Source organism: Rhinolophus ferrumequinum, chromosome 10 (genome assembly GCF_004115265.2).
Source record: "Rhinolophus ferrumequinum isolate MPI-CBG mRhiFer1 chromosome 10, mRhiFer1_v1.p, whole genome shotgun sequence".
Classification (NCBI taxonomy): Eukaryota; Metazoa; Chordata; class Mammalia; order Chiroptera; family Rhinolophidae; genus Rhinolophus; species Rhinolophus ferrumequinum.
The window spans coordinates 60,428,315-60,448,630 of NC_046293.1; the positions used below are offsets into that span (position 1 = coordinate 60,428,315).

The 20,316-nt window shown below is 41.7% G+C and overlaps 1 protein-coding gene across 3 annotated transcripts in view; it reads right to left on the bottom strand.

The window, feature by feature from the left end:
• Positions 1 to 20,316, bottom strand: part of PPM1H (protein phosphatase, Mg2+/Mn2+ dependent 1H) — a 238,268-nt gene that overhangs the window by 103,634 nt on the left and 114,318 nt on the right. For all 3 annotated transcript variants that reach the window (XM_033116653.1, XM_033116655.1, XM_033116654.1), the window contains exon 4: positions 13,669 to 13,781. In XM_033116653.1, coding sequence (XP_032972544.1) covers positions 13,669 to 13,781 — 113 coding nt within the window. The remainder of the gene's footprint in view (positions 1 to 13,668; positions 13,782 to 20,316) is intronic.

Sequence of the window (20,316 nt, forward strand, 5' to 3'; positions counted from 1 at the left end):
ATGGATCAGGGTCTCAGGGTGCTGGGAGGTGCGCTGGCCGGGCAGTCTCCAGTTGGGTGTCATTTAGTGGACAACAGATTTCAGAGCTGGACGACATCAGTTAATGATCCTGGTAACACTGTTTGTTTTCAAAGCAGGGAACTGAGGCTCAGAGAATGACACGAATTTTCTACCATTCACAATTTGGGACAGGGTTGGAGTTTATCTCCCAATGTCTGGGCTCCCAGCCCAATGCTGTTTCTACTTCTGTCTTACTGAGGCAACTAAGTGTGACTCTGGAAACCTTCATTTCTGTGCTTTGGGAGTCTCTACTTACGCTCCTTTATTTCGATAATGTTTGAAAATTTCAACCAAGGAGAAAAATGAAGTCCTCTTCACAACTCCCTAAAATGAGTAATGGCTCAGCAAACCGTTAAGGGGTAGGAAGAGCAGGGCAGGAATATTATTTGGTCTTAGAAAAGAGCTGATGTTGCTGAAATCTTGGAAAGTGGGCCTTGCAAAAGCAGGTGACGACCTGGATTCTAGTTCTGGCCCTGCCACCAGCTTCCAGGGAAGAAAGCTGATTTCTCTGGGCCTCATTTTCCTTATCAACAAAAAAGGGGATTTGGACCAGACCAGTGGTTCCCAGAGTGGTTCCACCAGAATCACCTGGAGTGCGTTTAAAATAAAGATTTCACCTCCACCTGGACTCTGGGTAAGGGAGGCTGAGAACAGAGGGCCAACAATTTTTATTTTTAAATCCCCCAGGGGGGTACACGGGTGTGTGCAGCCATCTATGATGGACAGAGAGAATGACAGATGGACAGATATGTGATTAAAATATTATTAAGGTAATTGCAGAATTTAAGTTGTAGATACACGGGAGTGTACTGTATCTCAACTTTTCTGTATCTATTTAAATTTTCATAATAAAATGTTGAAAGATAAGCAAATAAAAAATTTTTTTAAAAAACCAGATGGTTCTGATGTGCAAGCAAGTTTGACATCTCTGCAGCAGGTCACTAGCCTTCAGACTAAGTTCTGGCAGTTTTATAGCCCCAGAGTGGCCCGGGCACCACCCTGAGAAATGGGAGCTGCTGTGAGCACTCAGCCTGGTTCCCGACATCAGTCAGAATAGCTCCTGCCTTTATCTATTTTTATACACTTGGAAATTGTGTAAGATTCTACCAGAAAACCAACAAACAGTTCCATTGCTTTAGAAAACACGTACAAGGTAGTCTTGAAAGCCTTGCATGGACCCAACTGTTTTTAAATTTACAGAATTCCTTAGGGTTTAGTGTGCAACAGGGAATGAAGACTTTCAAACTGGAGCTGGGAGACCACTCCATTATTTGAAGAGTCAAGCAAGAGAGAAGAGCTCACGCAAAAACGTCCCTGTGGCCATGGCCATTGTCACAGCTGCACTAGCTGTTGCCGAGCGTGCCCAGGCTCTGCATGCACCTTCCGGGCCTCGTCCCCGACCACTGTCTTTATTCTCGGGTCCTCAACAAGAAAAGGCATATTCCTGGCTCAGGGCCTTTGCTATTTGACCTGGCAGCACTCATTTCACCAGGTCCCTGCTTGGTTCATGCCTTACCTCCTTCAGACCTTTCCGCAAAGGCCCCCTCCTCCGTGATGCCTTCTTTGGTTCTCCATCTGAAATTTCAACCCACCCTAGCCTACTGAGCCCGCCGCTTGTCCTATTTTTCTCTCCAGCAATCATCACCACCTAACGTACTCAACAGTTCACTTCTTTGCCCTGCTTGTTATCTGTTTTCCGACTCTTCGGTAAGCTCCGCGAGGGCAGGAGGTGCCTGGTGTGAGGGTGAATGAAAGAAAGAATGAACCACATGCTCTACCGTGTCCATGTGCTTCATGCCTGGCAATCCTCAAGAGTAGGAACCAGCCCTTCACAAATGGGAAAGCAGAGGGGTTTCCTGCAGAGCCGAGGGCTAGCTTTTCTGAACTCCAGCACCCCAGGCTCATCCCATTTCACCATGCTGTGCCCCACAGCACCAGCTCACCCTCAGGGGCTGACACCCCCTTTCCTCCCTTTTTGGCACTAATAGCTTACACCACCTTCCTGGAGAGTGTGTCGACTTGCTCACACAAACGGGGGCAAAATTGAAGGTTAAATGCCCATCTTGTCCAGTTAACTCCCCAGAGCAAACTCACCACCTGACAACCACGTGCTGCACACCAATGAGGACCGCTCAGTGAACAGCAACACCCTGTCATGAAACAAGAAAGACCTTCACCTACATGACCTGCGATGATGGTTCAATGAGGCTCACAATTCACAAAAACAAGTACAGGCTCACCCAACACATTTGCACCACAAAATGACCCAACCAACTTTTCAAGTGCTATTCACAACCACAACAGTGAGACACTATGGAATAACACAGCAAGTGGTCAGCGGGCTGAACCCTTATAGTAAGAGATTTTGACCTGTGATGCCATCTTGTTGATGTAGTGCACCATCACTGTTATTCCGGAACTCAAAGAGCACAACTCAAAGAGTTTCCCCCTTGAACCCGGGGAGCTCCACTCATTCAAGCCCAGTGCTTACGTGTCTCCCCAAATCCTGCATTTGCCCATCACACTGCATTGCAAATGGAGACAGAGACCTTGTCTGCCTCTTTCACTGTGTTTCCCCAGTACATGCCGGCCTCATGGCTGCCATCCAAATATCTGTTGGATCCTGCTTCTCCAGTGGTATTTTAGTCAGCTTATATCTTACCTTCACTTCGGGGCTCTGACAGTAGAATAAACGCACAGTGAATCATACAAGTTTAACATAAATAAACTTAAGATGAACTGAGACATATTAATGATCCCTCTATAGTAATTATTTTGACTCTAATAAAGACGGCTTCAAGAAGAAGAAATGTGCTCAAACAAAAACTATACCAAAGAACTACGGTTAGAGAGTAGTTAAGAGGTTAAACTATTAAACTAATCTGGTATGTCTTAATTATTAAATAGAACTGGCACGTCATTTTAAAAATCTCTGTAACGTAACGGCAACAATTTCAAAATAATCTCAATCATCTATTGATGGGCACTTGGGTTGCTTCCATTCCTTGGCTATTGTAAATAATGCTGCAGTGAACATAGAGGTGCATATATCTTCTTTAATTAGTATTTTGGATTTCTTCACAGAAATACCCAGAAGTGGAATTGCTGGGTCATGAGGTAGTTAGTTCTATTTTCAATTTTTTGAGGAACCTCCATACTATTTTCCGTAGTGTCTGCACCAATCTGCAATCTCACCAACAGTGCACAAGTGTTCCCTTTTCTCCGCATCCTCGCCAACACTTGTTTATTGATTTACTGATGACAGCCATTCTGACAGGAGTGAGGTGGTATCTCATTGTGGTTTCTATTTGCATTTCTCTGATGATTAGTGATGTTCAGAAGATGTGGTACATATGTACTATGGAATATTACTCGGCCATAAAAAATAATTGAATCTGGCCGTTTGTGACAACATGGATGGACCTAGAGGGTATTATGGTAAGTGAAATAAGTCAGATTGAGAAAAACAAATACCATGTGATTTTACTTACATGTGAAATCACCTAAAGAACCTAAAGAACAAAATAAATGAACAAATAAAACAGAAACAGACTCAGATACAGAGAACAAACGGATGGTTGCCAGATGGGAGGAAGGTTGCAGGGCAGGGTGAAAAAAGTGGAAGGGATTAAGAAACACAAATTGGTAGTTACAAAATAGTCATGGGGATGTAAAGTACAGAAGAGACAATATAGTCAGCAATGCTGCAACAAGTATGTACAGTGCCAGGTGGGTACTAGACTAATTAGGGGAATCACTGCATAAATTATATTAATGTCTAACCACTATGCAGTATACCTGAAACTAATATAGAATAGTATTGAATGTCAACTGTAACTGAAACAAATAATTTTAAAAAAATAATAAAAACAATCTGCAAAGAATAGAAATCGAGATTAAAAAATCAGTTTTATTAAAACTAATAAAGTTTTAATAAAACTGATAAAATCATAAAACATCAGTATAGTCATATTCTACCAAGTTAACCTTTCTTTTCCTTTTGTATAAAATGAATATTACTTTCTATGATGGACTTTCTAAAGACAAATATTTGGCATATTATTTACTTGTAGGCTTTTTCAATATCCAAATGTCTTCTTCGCCAAGATAAAAGTGGATCATAGTGAAATGGCTATTTCTTCACTGTCTTTGACAATCTAAGATGAACTTACTGCATCTCTTCTAAAACAAACAGTGACAGAATTAAAGTCACAAAAGAGATTTGTCATTGGTGTTCGGGCTTTAAAAAAGATACCGACAACCAAGTTGTAGCTTCATGGGCAAATGGGAAAAATTGTAACAACAACAACAACAGATAAAGACATCATCACTAATTGAACCTAACATGAATTGCCTTCTCAATGCCCTTCTCAATGCCCAGTGATGGCTGAAACTATGTCCCTGGGGCCTGGGGACACAACTTAGACTAAGTCGATGAAAAAGGGGCTCTGTAAGTAAACTCTGATGGAAAGTAACCTCACAGGGTGATCTGATCATACATTTCTAAGTGGGCAGGTCATGGTGGGTAGTCACACCCCAAGCACATAACTCTTTAATAAAAGATTTATCTTTGCCTCAAGCAGCCCTGTCCACTGTGTCTGTGCATCTAGGTTAACATCCCTTTGAAATGCATCCTTTCAGACCTCTCCTAAAGTGGACCACCCTCAATAGAACACATAATCTTGTTACTATCCTGTAGTCCAACCATAGAAATCTCTCTGCCTTGCTTTCTCCTACTTTCACGTAATCTTCCTTATTCCAATTCCAAATGGATAAAAGAAACTGCAAAACTCATTCTCTGGAGCATTTTCTCAGTCTGTTGAGATCTTGCTTCCAGGCATGTCCTCCGTTTGGCTCTAATAAACTTATAAAAATTTTCTACAGGTTTGGATGTTCTTATGACTACTGCTACTGCATTTCCCAGAATGGCCATTCCCTTGTTTCTCAGGATGGCGGGATGAGATGTGTGCATCTTCGAGGCTTGGGCCATCAAAACCTTCCCTGAGTGCTTCTTCCATGCTCTTGTTCCCTCCAGCTAACTAGATGGAGGCGCCCCCAACAACCTTGGCAGCCAAGTGTTAAAAGTGGCTGGTCCTCCTTCATCCCAGGTCCCCAAATGCCTGCAAGAGACAAAGCCATTGCTTCTCTAGGCCAGTGAACATTGGGGTCTATTGTTTCCACACTTAGCCTACCCGATATACTGTCATAGAGCAGGAAACACTTGTGCCTTTCCTTATACAAATTGTGAGGTCATTAAATTCATAAGGAAGAAAAAATGAAAACAGTCACAGTATTTTTTAAATGTTCCTGAAGACATTGAAATGGTGCTTAATGGCAACCTTGAAAAGACAAATTACTTAGTACAATATTCCTACTAAGGTGGTAATGCAGTTGATACATAAATATTTTCCTTAAGAGAAAACCCACTATTTTCCACAGCAGCTCACTGCATCTCTGGACAGCTCCCATTGAGTATTGACAGCTCTTATTGAGCTCGTATTGAGCAAGACGACAATAACAGCAGTTAACTATTTCTGAGCAGTTCCTGTGGCCCTGGGCTAAGAGCTTTTCATGCATCTGCTCATCTAATCTTCACCTGGAAAGTGGGTACCACCATCATCTCCATTTATAGGAGACAAAACTCAGGCACTGAAAATGTTGAGATTGGCCAGAGGTCACTCACAACTAAAAGTGGCAGAGCCACGACCCAGGCAGTCTGAGTCCCTGCTCGTCACCACTATCCTGTCCCCTTGTGGCTGTCACCTCTGTCCCAGACTCATGGAGAACAAGCCTTTCCACTCTCCCTCATGTATGACAAATACCCAAAGATGTCTTTTACATCAATACACGTCATCTTTTCACATGGCTGGAAAAAACTCTAGTCCAGTTGAATTTTCCTCATCTCTTCAAACATGGTTACAAACCTTTTCACCACTCTGGTTTCTCTTTGGAAGGTTCCTGTTCATTCATGCACATGTGGAATTGTGTCACCTAGAGAGGGACTTCATGTGTAAAACGAGATGAATAATAGTAGTTCCCCAAAAGGACTGGTGTGAGGATTAATTAGGTTATTCATGTAAAGCCCTGGAAATGAGAAACAGAGCTTGAGACACAGTAAGCTAACAAAAACCACTAGCTATTATAGCTATTAGACTTATCCTTCAAATGTTGCAGCCTATCATTATATTAGGTTCTGATGTCTACATCACACTATTGACCAGACTGAATTTACTGTCCACTTAAGTACAGTTTTTAAAAAATGGGAGCCATTTATAAGTTTTGTCTCCCCTATCCTAAGATAGATAGATAGATAGATAGATAGATATAGATAGACAGATATTTTCCCCCCTTTTCAACAGGTATTATTACATTTTACCTTGACTATGGTTAAGCTTCACCTGGTTAGGTTCAGCCCACCTTCCCAGGCACTAAAGGTCTTTTGGAATCTTGCTAGTTCATCTGACTTCGTTTCACATCATCAGCAAATGAGATGATGAGGCCCTGAAAATCTTGGTGTGGGCTAGAGTGGTGCAAAGATAAAGCCTTGGGGTTCTCCACTAGAAAGTTCCCTCCTGACACGGGCCCACTGTTTCATCCTATCTCAGCAGCCAAGGACAGAGAAGGTCACTGTCTTGACCACAATAATCTCAGGCTAGGATTTATAAGTGCAAATATTCCATTTCCACAAACTCCATGAGACTTCCCAGTGCAGTCCCTCGGTGGGCTAAGAGGAAAGGGAAGTTGTTAAAAGCGTAACTTGGTTGGGATTGGGGAAGAACAGCCAGAACTCCACTCTCCTAGGGGCTGACAAGAGACCAAAAACCCACAGAGAGGCATGCCTGACCCATTTCTGAAAAGGGAATCCTAGGCTGGTGTAGGGTGGGATGGGAGCTTCAGAACTACCCAGCAATCAGTGGGAGTCTGAGATAAGGAGCTGGGTCATGCAAGAAATCCTACCCAACTCCCACTTTTGTGGGGAAAGGACCTATGTTCCAGAATATCAGCTGCACAAGTGAAGGCGGGGTCCTTCCACCTCAGGTAACAGTATCAGAGAGCATTACGGGAATCGTCACCCTAGAAGCTCCCCTGCATGCATGGACTGCTACCCTGTTTTCCTGAAAATAAGACCTAGCCGGACAACCAGCTCTAATGCGTCTTTTGGAGCAAAAATTAATATAAGACCCAGTATTACATTATATTATATTATATTATATTATATTATATTATATTATACTATACTATATTATTATATTATATTATATTATATTATATTATATTATATTATATTATATTATACCTGGTCTTATAGTAAAATAAGGCCGGGTCTTATATGAATTTTTGCTCCAAGAGACACATTAAAGCTGATGGTCCAGCTAGGTCTTATTTTTGGGAAAGCACAGTAGGTGCTTGATAGTTTCAGAGTATGTGACACATTAGCCTCAGACCAGAAAAGGCTATAACTTTTAAATCCCGAAACACAGATTGCTCCCCCATCCCCACTCCAGGTTTCTGATTTAGTAGATCTGGGGGAGAGCCCTAGAATTTACTTTCCTAACAACTTTCCAGTGCTAGTGCCGCTAGTCTGTAGAGAACCACTGATTTAGGGAAAGAGGTGTCAGGGAGAAGTTTGAAAAAAATCCAGCGGGAGGAGACAGGGAGGAAGTGCAGACAGAGAAGGGCCTCTCGGGTGCAGTCGCAGTCGCGTCTCCTAAGAAAGGTTCGATAAGAAAAGTAAAGACTGTTTTGAACCATCACATGGTCTCTACGTCTTTGCCTGTATTTGTGATCAACTGATAGTAATTTTTTCTTTCTGCTAATCCCTTTTACAGGTTATGCACATAGCTAGGGAAGGGATGACATAAATATTTACTGAAAAGATGAGGGGAGGGCATGCAGAAAAAAGGTAGAAATAGTAATTCAACTTTCCTAGTAGAGAAGGGTGGTTAATTTTGGTCTCTCTCTGTGTCATTTTCCAAAGACAGTGAGAGGTGTGGGGAATTTAACATCGTCAATGAAAGAAGATCAATTCTATTTCTGAACTCAGAGGGAGGCGACTATCAAAGCAGCAGCTCACTGGCAGGTATAGACAGATGAACTGCTTATTAGCAATAAGCACTTTCAGGAAGGTTCAGGAAGGCCACTGATGTCCATGAACATACAAAGGAATGAATAGTTCTTCATATTCCTGTAGGTTGGAGGCACTTCCATCATGTTCATTATCTTACCACTAGTCTAGGGGTGACGCCTGGGAGAGAAGACACCACAGATGTTTAATTGGTTTGGAATTTAGAAATGAAAGCCGTGTTTAATACCGCACTCCTAGCCTCAAGGAAATTCAGACTTGCCGGAGGAATTCACCTCTGAATGAATAGAGAAGGCTTTAACTTCAATGGGAGGTAGTTCCGGGAGATTGAAAACGAGGGAAAGAGAAATGAAAGGAAACCCCCCCGGCTGGACTTACTGGCGTGGTTTAAAAGGCAATTTGTGAGCTGCGTATTTCTTCCTGAAGACGGAGCTGGTTCACGAACACATGCGACCTTCTTGCCCTTGTCCTAGGAAGACCTCCAAGAACATGAAGATGACCTGTACTCTCCGGAGCCTGTGACTCATTGTGAAAAAGGCTGCAAGACACTTGCTGCCCACGGAAGTGTACACATGACAAAATGGGGGTCTAAATTTGTGGCAGTCATCATGTATGAGACAGTCATCCAGAAGATCCAGGAAGTGCTTATGTTAGCTCCAACAGATTATCATCAAAATGAAAACGTGAAATTTAAAATAGTGTCATAGAACTTTGGCACCTTGGAAGGGCATGGCAGCCCTCTTTTTGAGAAAATATTCCCTACATCGTAAGTGAATGAATTGGACCACCCAAAGCTTATTTGCTTCACTACTGCAATGAATTTAAAATAGCTTCCAGTGCAGCCATGCACTCATTACACCCCCATAGACCATTTTAGGTGAAATCAAAGATGCCACTGATTATAAGGTATGCCATTATTTTGCATATAAATAGGAAAAATGTTCATTAGAAACGGTTGATTTTAGAGATGTTAAGAGTGAAAACCAAAACCAAAACAAAACCAAAACCAAAAACCTTGTGACTTCTTAGCATGGATGGGAAATGCCAGGGTACTTACTGGACATTGCTGAGAACATGGTGCTCAGATTTCCAGTCTTGGGCTGGATGGCAGCCCTGCTTCTGCATCTCTGGGACCCTGGGCAAATCCCTTCGCCTCACTGGGCCTCAGTATATGTATCTGAGATTAACAATGCCTACTTCTCACTTCATTGCTGAGAATAAAACCTGATTCTCTGGTACAGTACGGAACATGTGCATAGCACTTATTAGCAGCTTACTGCTGCCGTCACTATAAGTCTGGCAAGAGCAGAGTCATGAATTTAACAAATATTAAATGGTTTCTCTAATCTGAACGAGTTCACCTAGTCTCAGTTGCCAAACCTTTAGACACTGTTTAAAATAAGTGGTAACGACTTTGCCTTCTCAGTGCCTTAGCTCTCTCGAAATAAAATGAAATTACCTTCTAAAATGGAGTCAAAGCATCTTCTTAAAATGAAGAATCACTCAGAACCCTAAGGAGTGGATGACTCAAACATAATGGGTGACAGTTTGCATATTGCTTTGCATGACATTTGCATGCTACCAGTTCGTGTGGTTCTTTTTCTTTCTTTTTTTTTTTGCTTGAAGTGAAAATCCGCCCACCATCTGCTTCTTTCCTAGTCCCTTATGATCCCCTAGGTGTTGAGTTGGCTGCTTTTGCCTGGGAAAAAATAAAGCAATTGGCGTGCGTTAACTAGTTATCACATGTGCCTCCATGGCTGGTTACCTCGGCTGAGGGGAGAAGGGCAACTCCGTCCCAAGCTGTGGACCGTTCACCTGGCATCTCTGTGGCTGACCCTACACCAAGGCGCGGGGGAGTCATTGACTCAAACACCAGTAAGTCACAAACAGGTTATATTCTCCTGACTATAACCCCAGCACAATGCACCTGATGGTACAGCAGATAATTCACAGCTTACTAAGTGGTTTAGAAAATATTATTGGTGCAAAAGTAGCTACGGTTTTTGCAATTATTTGTAAACTTTTAAACCGCAATTACTATTGCACCAATCTAATAGTTCCTGACCACCAGGAGCGTCCAAATCAAACCAGTGCAAAGCTTCTCTTCTCCTGAGTGTGAGGAATTATGCCGTGGTGAACCTACAACAAAGAGTAGCTTTCACTCTCAAAACTGTCAAGATTTAAGGTAAACACAGAGAAAGCAATATTTGGCAATAAAAAAGAAAAGTTAAGCACTTAATTAATCGGGCCCATGTTGCCAGAATCTTCTGTCAGTTCTAATCATTTGTTTAAATTGAGTCCTCGATTCATGATCACTTGTCCACACGTGATAATGGACCTATATTTCCATAGTTCTGATCAAAGTTCACTTAATTGATGTTTCTTGGGAATAACGGAATATTTTTGTAAACTCAAATACCTGTAATAGATTATGAATATAAACTAAGCCATGATGCTATATAAAATTATATGAAATATCTATTTTTCATCCAAGAGCTGAAAATAGCAGCCTAACGAATAAGTGTCCTCCTATAAGCTATCCTTTGGATGGTAAAGACAAGTACAATGCACATTGCTCTAAGGTTTCTTATATGGCATGTGAACCACATGTGAACAGCAAACCCAACCAAGTCAACCATAAAACCCCAAATTCATACCTGGATAGTGGGGCCAGAATACTAGTCATATAAATGCAATTAAGCCTATTAAGTTTGAGAGATGCTCTTTTATCATAGGATAAATTTTGTGAGTGTGCGTCCTTTACAGTTTTGATAAGGATAAAAGTTCGTGTTAGGCTTTTCAATTTATTGGGAATAACATGTAAAACATCATGTTTTTATGGACACTTAGAAACATGGCAACCTCAATTACACTGAAATTTCAAAAGCGGACCCTCAGAAAGATAAAATAACCAAAAGATCAACCGTTATAGCATCACTTTACTTTCTAAGTGTCACTCCTCATAGGATAACCGCTAGCATGCCAGCAATTTTAGAGATTATTTAGTCCAATGCCTACTACCATTTTTATAAATGAGGAAATCAAGATCTCGTCCAGAAATTGGTACTTGGAAACAAACAAACAAACAAAAAAAAACGAAAGAGTCCAGAAGATGAAGAGTAGGGACTGGCAGATGCTCCCAAGGGACTGGAGCTTCTAGGAAGTGGGATCAGAAGGCCGGGCTCCGTAGGTAGCTCTGTTAAGGAGCTTAGAGCTTTGAAGGAAACTATGTTCCCAAATGAGAAAAAGGAGTCGGGGAGGAGTTGCTTCTATGAAAACAATAACCCCACATAAAGGCAGTCTGGGCACAAAAGGTGGGTTTCCTTCTGAGTATGGGGTCATCTGGTGAGAGGTGCTTGCCTGAGATCAGGGGTGGGCCTGTCCCCAGGGAGCAAGGACTCAGTCACTGCCTTAGTCACTGGATGGGCTAGGAAAGCAAAGTCGTTTCAAAGGACATGGACCTAGATACAAAGACAAAAGGTGAATATGAGTGCAGCAGCTGAATCACCGATTCAGTCTTACTCAGTACAGGGAGGAGCCACCTCCTTATCTGCTCATCTGTCTCACGACAAGCTCAAGATCCAGAACAGAACAAGAGGCCCAGAGGCCACCTCCTCAGTGTGTGTCTTAAAAAGCCCCTGAAGAGTGAGAATCCCTATTTTTAAGATGTTCAAACCCTGGGGCAGTGAAGGAAAGAAGGAGCAGCAGCAGCGCTGGTTATTCTTTGCTTGCCCCCACCCCAGAAATGAGGTCTTGTGTCTATGCCCTGGATGGCTGACCTCTGTGATTCACGTTCCCTGGGCTACTTGTCACCTGGCTTCTAGGGAAGTGCTGGCAAGAGACCGGGGGATGGGAAGAGAGAGAGAAGTCAGAGTATGTCTTCCCTTTCTCTCCTGTAGTTCCTGCCCAGTGGCCCTCACCAGTGGCCCCACTCTCCTGGCTCTGATGTAGCTTTTGCTCCTTGGTCCCTGCAGGCTTAGGGCGGTAAACGCCTTCCTGGCCCTCACCACTCGGGTCCGTTCCCTTTCACTCCTTCATTTAGTTGATCCATCTGAATCGGAGGCTGTCTCTTGCCAAGACCCTGATACAACACTAGGGAACAGAAGCCATCAGATAAACATGGCACCCTATACACATTTCCATTTACCTGGCACCTTTTTACATTAAAACTGAAATATAGAGTAGAACGGAAATCCACATACACTTTAAAAACAAACAGACCTTCAAAAACATCAAACTTCAAACCTCAAATATTGCCGCTTTGCTCCCCTTTAGTCCGCGAGATCTTTAGGGAGAAGACGAGGAAAGGATGCTAAACTAAGGGGAATGGAGACTCCCTCAGGCTTTCCTGCTTTGTAAATGAAAGTACAGGCATGTGGGACAGACCGCGTACGGAACGGTGGTCCATAGGATTATACGGTGCAGCCTAGCTGTGTAGTAGGCTCTACCATCCAGGCATGTGTAAGTGCACTCTGGTGTTTGCATGACAAAATCACCTAACGACACATTGCTCAGAACATTCAGCCACACAAGACTGTAAAATGAGGGTGAGTTCCTTGATTGCCTGGGGGAGTTGGTCTTCCAGCCTACAAAGGCAGCAGCCACACAACCTGATGGGACCCAGATGTCAGGGAGGGCCAGAGCAAGCAGGGTGGCTGAGAAGAGGCATGGGCCCCGAGGAAGAAGACAGGAGGATGGGGGCATCCTTAGACCAAGTCTGCGTAGGAAGTCACTCATCCTCTGAGGACAGCACGGTACAGGCAAGTACTCTTTGAGAATGAGTACTTTGAGAATCAAGAGCCAGTCGTTAACCACGTTCCTGCTATAAAGCCAACACCTTTTGCTACTGGAGGGCAGAGAAGTACGCGATGCATATTAGAACACTTTTCACAAAGTCTATATTTAAAAAATTTCCCACACCTAAAGGGAGGATGCATCAGCCATTGAAAATAAAATTTAAAACACAAGTTTATCTTATTCCTGGTGATACTGGGTACAGTAAGGGTTAACCATAACCTCTTGGTGAAAATTCCTTTCAGTTGAACGCAGGAGAGAGGAGAAGGGCATGTGCACAAAAGGAGAAACTCCTGGGCTTCTGGGAGGGGACAGTGCAAAGTCACTGAGCAGAAGTGGAACCGGATGGGGAGTCCTCCTGGGTCCCCTCCAAACACCCACTTCATTCAAATTCCTTTCTTCCCTCCTCACCGCTCATATATGATGCCTCTGATTTTCATGAAAAATCAGGTTCTGACATTCAAAACCACCTGAATGGTAGTGGTTTCGATGAATCAGACACAAACACGACCTGCTGCTGTGGACAAGAAGACTGCCTTTACCTTTCCATACCAGCCTGGAGACTGCTTAAATTCACTTTTATTCAGAGGTAGACGGCTTATCTTTCTCAATATCTAATCCCAAACAAAATTATCTTATTTCTAATTACTTAGTGTTTTTTTTAAAAAAAAAGTTAAAAATTATCGGAAGGCATTAGAAATTAGTAGGAACCAGGAAGCCAAGCTGCTTACCTGCTATCCCCAGCATTTGCCACATACAGCTTCCCCAAAAGGCAAATCACAATGAGGGCTGTGCAGCCACCAGATATATTATACGAACTCCTCTCTCGTTCTATTTGTAGGTCCTGGAGAAGAAAACAAAGTTAGTGCTGGATTGTACAAGAACTCCTTGAATCAAAGACTTCCTTAGCCTCGCTCCCTCGACACAGCCCTAAGGGTCTGAATGTGCTTCAAAGAAGGGACCAGAGAATCTTCAGTACTTGTTTTTCTACCAGCTCATGAGCATTTCTGGAGAGGACACAGGCATAAAACGGTTGCCTGGTAGACCATCTGCGGACCAGAGACAGCAAACAGATAGTATAATCAGGCAAAAATGAGAAGAAGAAAACCAACTGTAGTCAATAAATATCACAGACTATAGAAACTGTAGTCTCTGTATAGACTGCCTGAGCTGCCATGTGGAAAATGCAATAGAGAGGCTGATGACGCCAAGTACCTGGAACTGCAATGTTTTTAACCCCAGAGCCTCCAATAAATAGTTTCTTTTACAGTTGGATGAGCGGTGACTTGAAGGAGAGTCTCTTCTATTCAGTGCAGGCAAAAGTCATCTCGCTGGTCAAAGCTACAAGCTCCTGAACTCGGATCTCACTTCTCTTCCCACTAATTCACCACAGTGACACCCATGCATAACCTCGCCAACTTCCTCCGAGCATGTCCTCTGTCCGGCAGTACGCTAAGCACTTTGCACATAGAATCTCATCTCGTCCTCACAACCATATTACTAACCTTACTGTTCAGATGCAGAGAAGTGGGGTAACCTGCCCGTGTTTACTTGAATGGCATTTGGATTCCAATTCAGTTCTCCTCCCTGAAGCCCAGGTTATTACTTGCCATCCAATGAGGCCTCCCCAAGAAAATTAGAAATAGGCCAACACTTCTACTGACCAATATGCATCGTCCTCAAAACAGATATCTTTGTGAAATTCTGTGTCAGTGACAGAAGCAAGAGTTCTTCAACCTCAGGAAAAGGCAAGTTGAGTTAGGAAAATAAACTGAATGCTAGCTAAAAAACAAAAAAAGCCAAACATTCCAGTAGTAACCTAGTGTTAGGTCAGAGGGAGGGAGAATGTGGGTTGGGTAATAAGCACAGAAGAGGAAGAAACGGTGCCCTGGATGATTTTGAGGGTACCGTGGGCAGACCGAGGGAAAGGGCACTCTGTGATTCTTAGAAACCCACTGAATTGGAGTTCAGTGGCTTCAGCTAGTTGCCTCATGGGAAAGGGGGAGAGAATTCAGAAATTCAGCATTTATGAGCAACTGCTTTATTCCAGGAGCCAGAGGTGGTAATACAAAGTTAGATAAATCACTGATGGGAAACTGGACACAGGAGAAGAGCCCGAGCTGAGGCTACACATTAGAAACAGTATATTGGTTAAAAAGTAAGTAGAGGCAAAGTCCAAAGACAGGAGCTGGGAGACATCAACACACTGGGAATTAACTGGGGAGAGGAGAAGGGGGTGGAGGGTTGAGAAGCCATGGGGAGGGGGTAAGAATGTGTGTATGATGGATGTGGTAGTTACGAAGTGAAGAAAAACTCCAGTAAGGGAGTCAGTGGACAACAGCATGAAAGGCTACCTTCAAGGACTACACTGAATTTTTTAAATTGACTTAAAACTCTGTATAAATTAGCTTTCTTAAAGGACTGTCATGAGGATTGAATTAGACGGTGTGTGTAAGGGGCTTGGCATGCTATCTAGATCCTTCCCACAGCCTGAAACCTCCGCGATTGAGAGCAGACACCTCTCTTGCTCATGGCTGGACCCTCAACACCTATACCAGGCCAAGTAAACGATAGTTTAATAAATGTCTTTTTCAGCAGGCAAATGAAGACATACCCTTAAAAATGCCGAGGTTTCTGGTGATAGAAGGAGCTGTGACTTTGGGTGGTGAACACACAATGCAACCTACTGATGATGCGTTATAGAATTGTACACTTGAAACCTACATAACTTTATTAACCAATGTCACCCCAATAAAATTGAATTTTAAAAAAATGCTTACATTTCCAAACGATCACCTTCCCTCTGCCATAACATGAGAAATGCGTTTCACCATTCACAAATGAAAAGCTTACAATGCAAATAAATGCTCACTGAGATAAGTAAGCAGGAACTCAGGCATGTTTCAGTTAAAATGCAGTCACATGACAAGAACAGAGGACTGGTTCTCAGAACCTACACAAGGATGACAGGAGGCTAGAGAATGAAGGAAAGGAGGTGCCTGATGTCAGCTGGGAAGGGTTGTCACAGAGAAGTGAAAGAGAGGAGAAAAACAGCAGCAAGCCGTCAGAAGTTTTGTCCATTTAACCTTCAAACAGTGCACAAAACTGAACCAACAATCCTATTCAAAAAAGAGTTTGTGGGAGGGTTTATTCATTTTCTTTTCTGCATTTAAATAAATAATACAGAATTGATATTATGATACATATTTCATCAAATTAACATATAAAATGGTCTATAAAGTCCACACCCGATATTACTGTTTTTACTATAGTGGAAGGAACTGCTCTAGCTACAGAAACTATCCTTTCACATCCAGAATCAATATTTGTTTGAACACCTAAAGTCTGAATTAAAGACAACTTTGATTAAGAATCTCTGAGCACTCAATTGTTTGCATGCTGTAAATGAACTGGAGTATGAATGACTGACTGGTACAATCCAAAAGGAGGTGAAATACTGTGGTATGTGAAAGAGCCATCTATGCAAAGAATTCCTCTGAGGCTCAGACAAACAAGTTTATTCTGCATCATCAGGGCATTATTTATCATGGTTTATATCCCAAGAAAATCTGACTATAAAATTGTTTAATCCTTAAAAAACAAAAAAACAAGGCAGAGTGTTCAACACTAAATGATCTGCTGACGGCAGAGTTCATATTCGCCTTCAATTTTTCGGGAAACATTCCAGTTAGCCTACCCAGTTAATCCCTTGCTATTACATGAATAGTGATTCAATATTTTTTTTCTAATTGATTTCAGCATTTCTTTCATCTTTTCCTGTGTTTCCACTATGGTCAGCTCCAACTCCTCCAGCATAAGAAATGATAAATTTGGCAGCACTGTCACAGACATAGTGAACTAAAGTCTAGCTGTGTTTTATCCAAAAAACTTTGCTAATACGTTCATGCTTTCACCACCTCCCCTCATTTGTGTGGTAACATACGTGTGTGTAGGCACACGTGTAACACTTGAACACAGTTTAACTACATGTGTGCCCTCTGGAACGACAGTGACAAGGATTTGAAAAATGTATTTCCATAGATTTCATCACCCTGAAGGGTTCACTGACATTAAAATATTTCTTCTAAAACTGGGTGTAACATATTCTAAAAATAAATACCTCTTCCTCCCCTCCCTAGAAGTCAAAACAGCACATTTATTTTTTCCTATACCACCTACTCCTCTTTAAAAGATGTTTCACAAAATCTTGGTACTAAAAGGCACGTAAAGGACCATCTGGATGGTTCTTTCACTATCAGATCAAACATGATAAGTGAAGTCAATAAAGATACATTTACCATTGAATTAACTACCTATTTTCTTCAAACTCACAACTTTTCCAAGTAGCTTAAGCAAACATTCTACGTGAAAAAATTTTAAAAGTGTATAATTATTTAAAAAACCCCAAAACACTCAAGTTTCGGTGTTTTTTCAAAAAAAAATCAATGAATCATAGGAAAAACTGACCATGGCTCTGTGCTAAACAAAGACCAATTTGGAATACTTCCTCATTTTAGCTAAAACTATTTAGCTAAACTATTTTATCTAAAATGAGGAAATCAGTGAACCCCAAGATATAATAAGTTTAGAAAAACTAGCAAAAAACATGCACATACTATCATTCCTTTTCAAGTATGGTCTAAAAGGATCAACTTAAATGACTCATATGATTTAATTAATGAGATAATTGATTTATCTGCTCAATCAAGAGTCCTCCAGACCTTCCAAGGCTACTTTCTACTTAGGAAGACTGATTTATCCTGTGTTATATCTGCCTAAATATTACATTTAAGCTAGCTTTATCTCTAACTCAAAGAATTGGTCCAATTTTTAAGACTTGAGGTTATATTTTTGGTTTTTGTTGCAAGGAAGAGTAGGAGTAATGAAGGAGAAAAAAAGAGATGTATATATCAAATGAGACTAATTCAGCAGGAAAGAACTGCAAGACAAAAAAAAAAAAAAATACACTGCTCAGGATGGTTGTAATCTGGTTCGAAAGTCCCAGAGATGATGCAACCCCAGGATCATTCTTTATTTCCTCCCAAATTTCAGGTTCAGAAAGAAAGCAGTATCAGACAACAGAAGGGAGAGAGTGTTGGGTAGTTTCAATAGGACTTGGCAGCTCCCCCTAGCTGGGTTAAAACATGGTTCTAAACACATTGCTAATAGTGTCAGTCACAAATAATAAGATTCTGCATGGTTTTAGTATCTGGGCCTGATTTCACTTTATTCTGAGAACAAGCCAATCTGTCAGCCAGGCATTGCAGTAGGAAAAAAGAAACCAGTACTGCCTAATGTTGTCACCTGCTGGCTGTTCATGGAATGACAAGTTTCTTTCCTTAGAGGAACTTCCTGATATACCAGAAACAAAGACAAAACAAAACTCTAGCTTAAATACAGACACCAAGATCCACACTTACCATGAATACGCTAATTTTTCAAAACACCAGGATTTCTAAACTATAAATAAGCTTTGCATTCATCCTCCTCTTTTTCACCATAGTGTCCCCATACAGTTTATACCAACAAAGCGAAGCTGAGTATTTCCAACCATTTGCTCAATAATAGGAAGATGTATGAGTATGGCAGTTTTACAAGTTGAAATATTGCCATTTTTCTCAGTCGTGACAATCAAGTTTCTAGAACATTCTTCACTGCGGTGAGGAGTCTATACCCACAGTATAAAGGAAATAGGATAGAATTTTGAGATTCTCCTACCTGTGTCCAGAATTCAAATCCTCCTGTAGGTAGCGGACTGAAAGACTAATCACTGCTGACTTGATTCTGGTTCCTGAGAAGCCAAAAGTCTCCTACAACTGTACCAACAATGGAGGTGATTCCCTTCAAGAGTCTGAAATATTGACTATTCAATCCTGTTTTAACTGACAGCAGGACTTAGAAGTCATTTTTGTTACTCATATCTATCATCTTGGGCCAAACAACAACATATACACACACTAGGTGACAAAACTTAGCTGCTCAAGTTGACATTGTTACAAAGCATTGCTAGGAAACAGAACTGAAGTAAGGCACAAAGTTCTGAAATCCTTTAGGAAGCCATGGTTCATTTTCCACGGTGGACACAGAAGGAATTGGCTTTGCAGCTTTCTCACTAGGAAGATCTAAGACAAGGTACTGTAAGGAGGCCACAGGGCAAACCTGCCTCTGCCAGCATGCACAGTAAGTACTAGAGGCCAGCAGTCAGAGGTCACTTTCAACACAAGCCACATACTGTCCTGGGCAACCCAAGGACCAAAGAGGAGAGGAGAAGCAGTGCCCTCAAAACAGCTTACAGTATTTGATGAAACTGTTGTCATCTTCCCTTACTCAAAGCATTTTTTCCCTACTTCTGTTAGTCTCTATTTTTGACTAGTACCTACATTTTCCTGGAAATAAGTACGATTTGTTCTGGCTTGGTGTTTCTCAGTCTTTTAACTGATTAGCCCTTTCAGATAGATACCAACATTTTACCACCCCAGTTAACGTTATTTAGAACATCATTAAATAAATGATACTATATATCTCTATATTCATATAGTGTGTGACTAGAAATGCCCCTGGATATAAAACCTAATCTTTGGGGTCTAGAAGAATGCTGATTATAAAACATTAGCTCAATATGTACTAGTGATTGGGAAGGGCACTGCAGAGAGACACAGAGAGAGAGAGAGACCAAAGACCTCTGATTCCATGCTGCTGAAATGCCATAAATAAAGCAAACCCCAAGTGAAAGGCAAACTTTGCCTTTAAAGATATTATAAGTTACTTTTTCTGAAGCTCAGAAGGGGTAGCTGCAGAGATATCATCAGTGAGGCAAATTTGAGGCTTAGGCGCTGGGCTTGGAAAATGTTTGGGGATTAAAAGTAAGGGAGAAAGCAAGAGAGCCACAAGGCTGAAATGACTGAACCTTATTTAACACTGAGTTTTCCGATCATAGAACATCAGAATGACACAAAATCTGCAAGGCCTAAGGAGCACCTACAAATAGGAAAGCTAGAAAGTGATGAGCTATTGTAAGGAAACAATTAGGAGTGTCAGGGAAATTCCAAACCTCATCCTCTCTAAAAGGCCTGAGGAGGAGCCACCAAGATCAGGTGACAAGGACATCAGATGCAGTCCGGCACTTCAAAAAAACACACAAAGTTTTACCTTGAAACCATGACTCTCGAAAACCTAATATTGAGAGGGACAGAAAAGTATTTTATATGAGTTGGCGATGGCTTTGCAGGGCATTAAAACGAGTACACTGTATAATTTCTGTGTCATGGCTTCTGAAGCTCACCCCAAGCAATTTAATGGTGAAGATTGCCACTGTTTTCTAGACACTGGAGTAGATTTTTCCTGAAGTCCCTGATGAAGCAAAGAGAAAACAAGAGCAT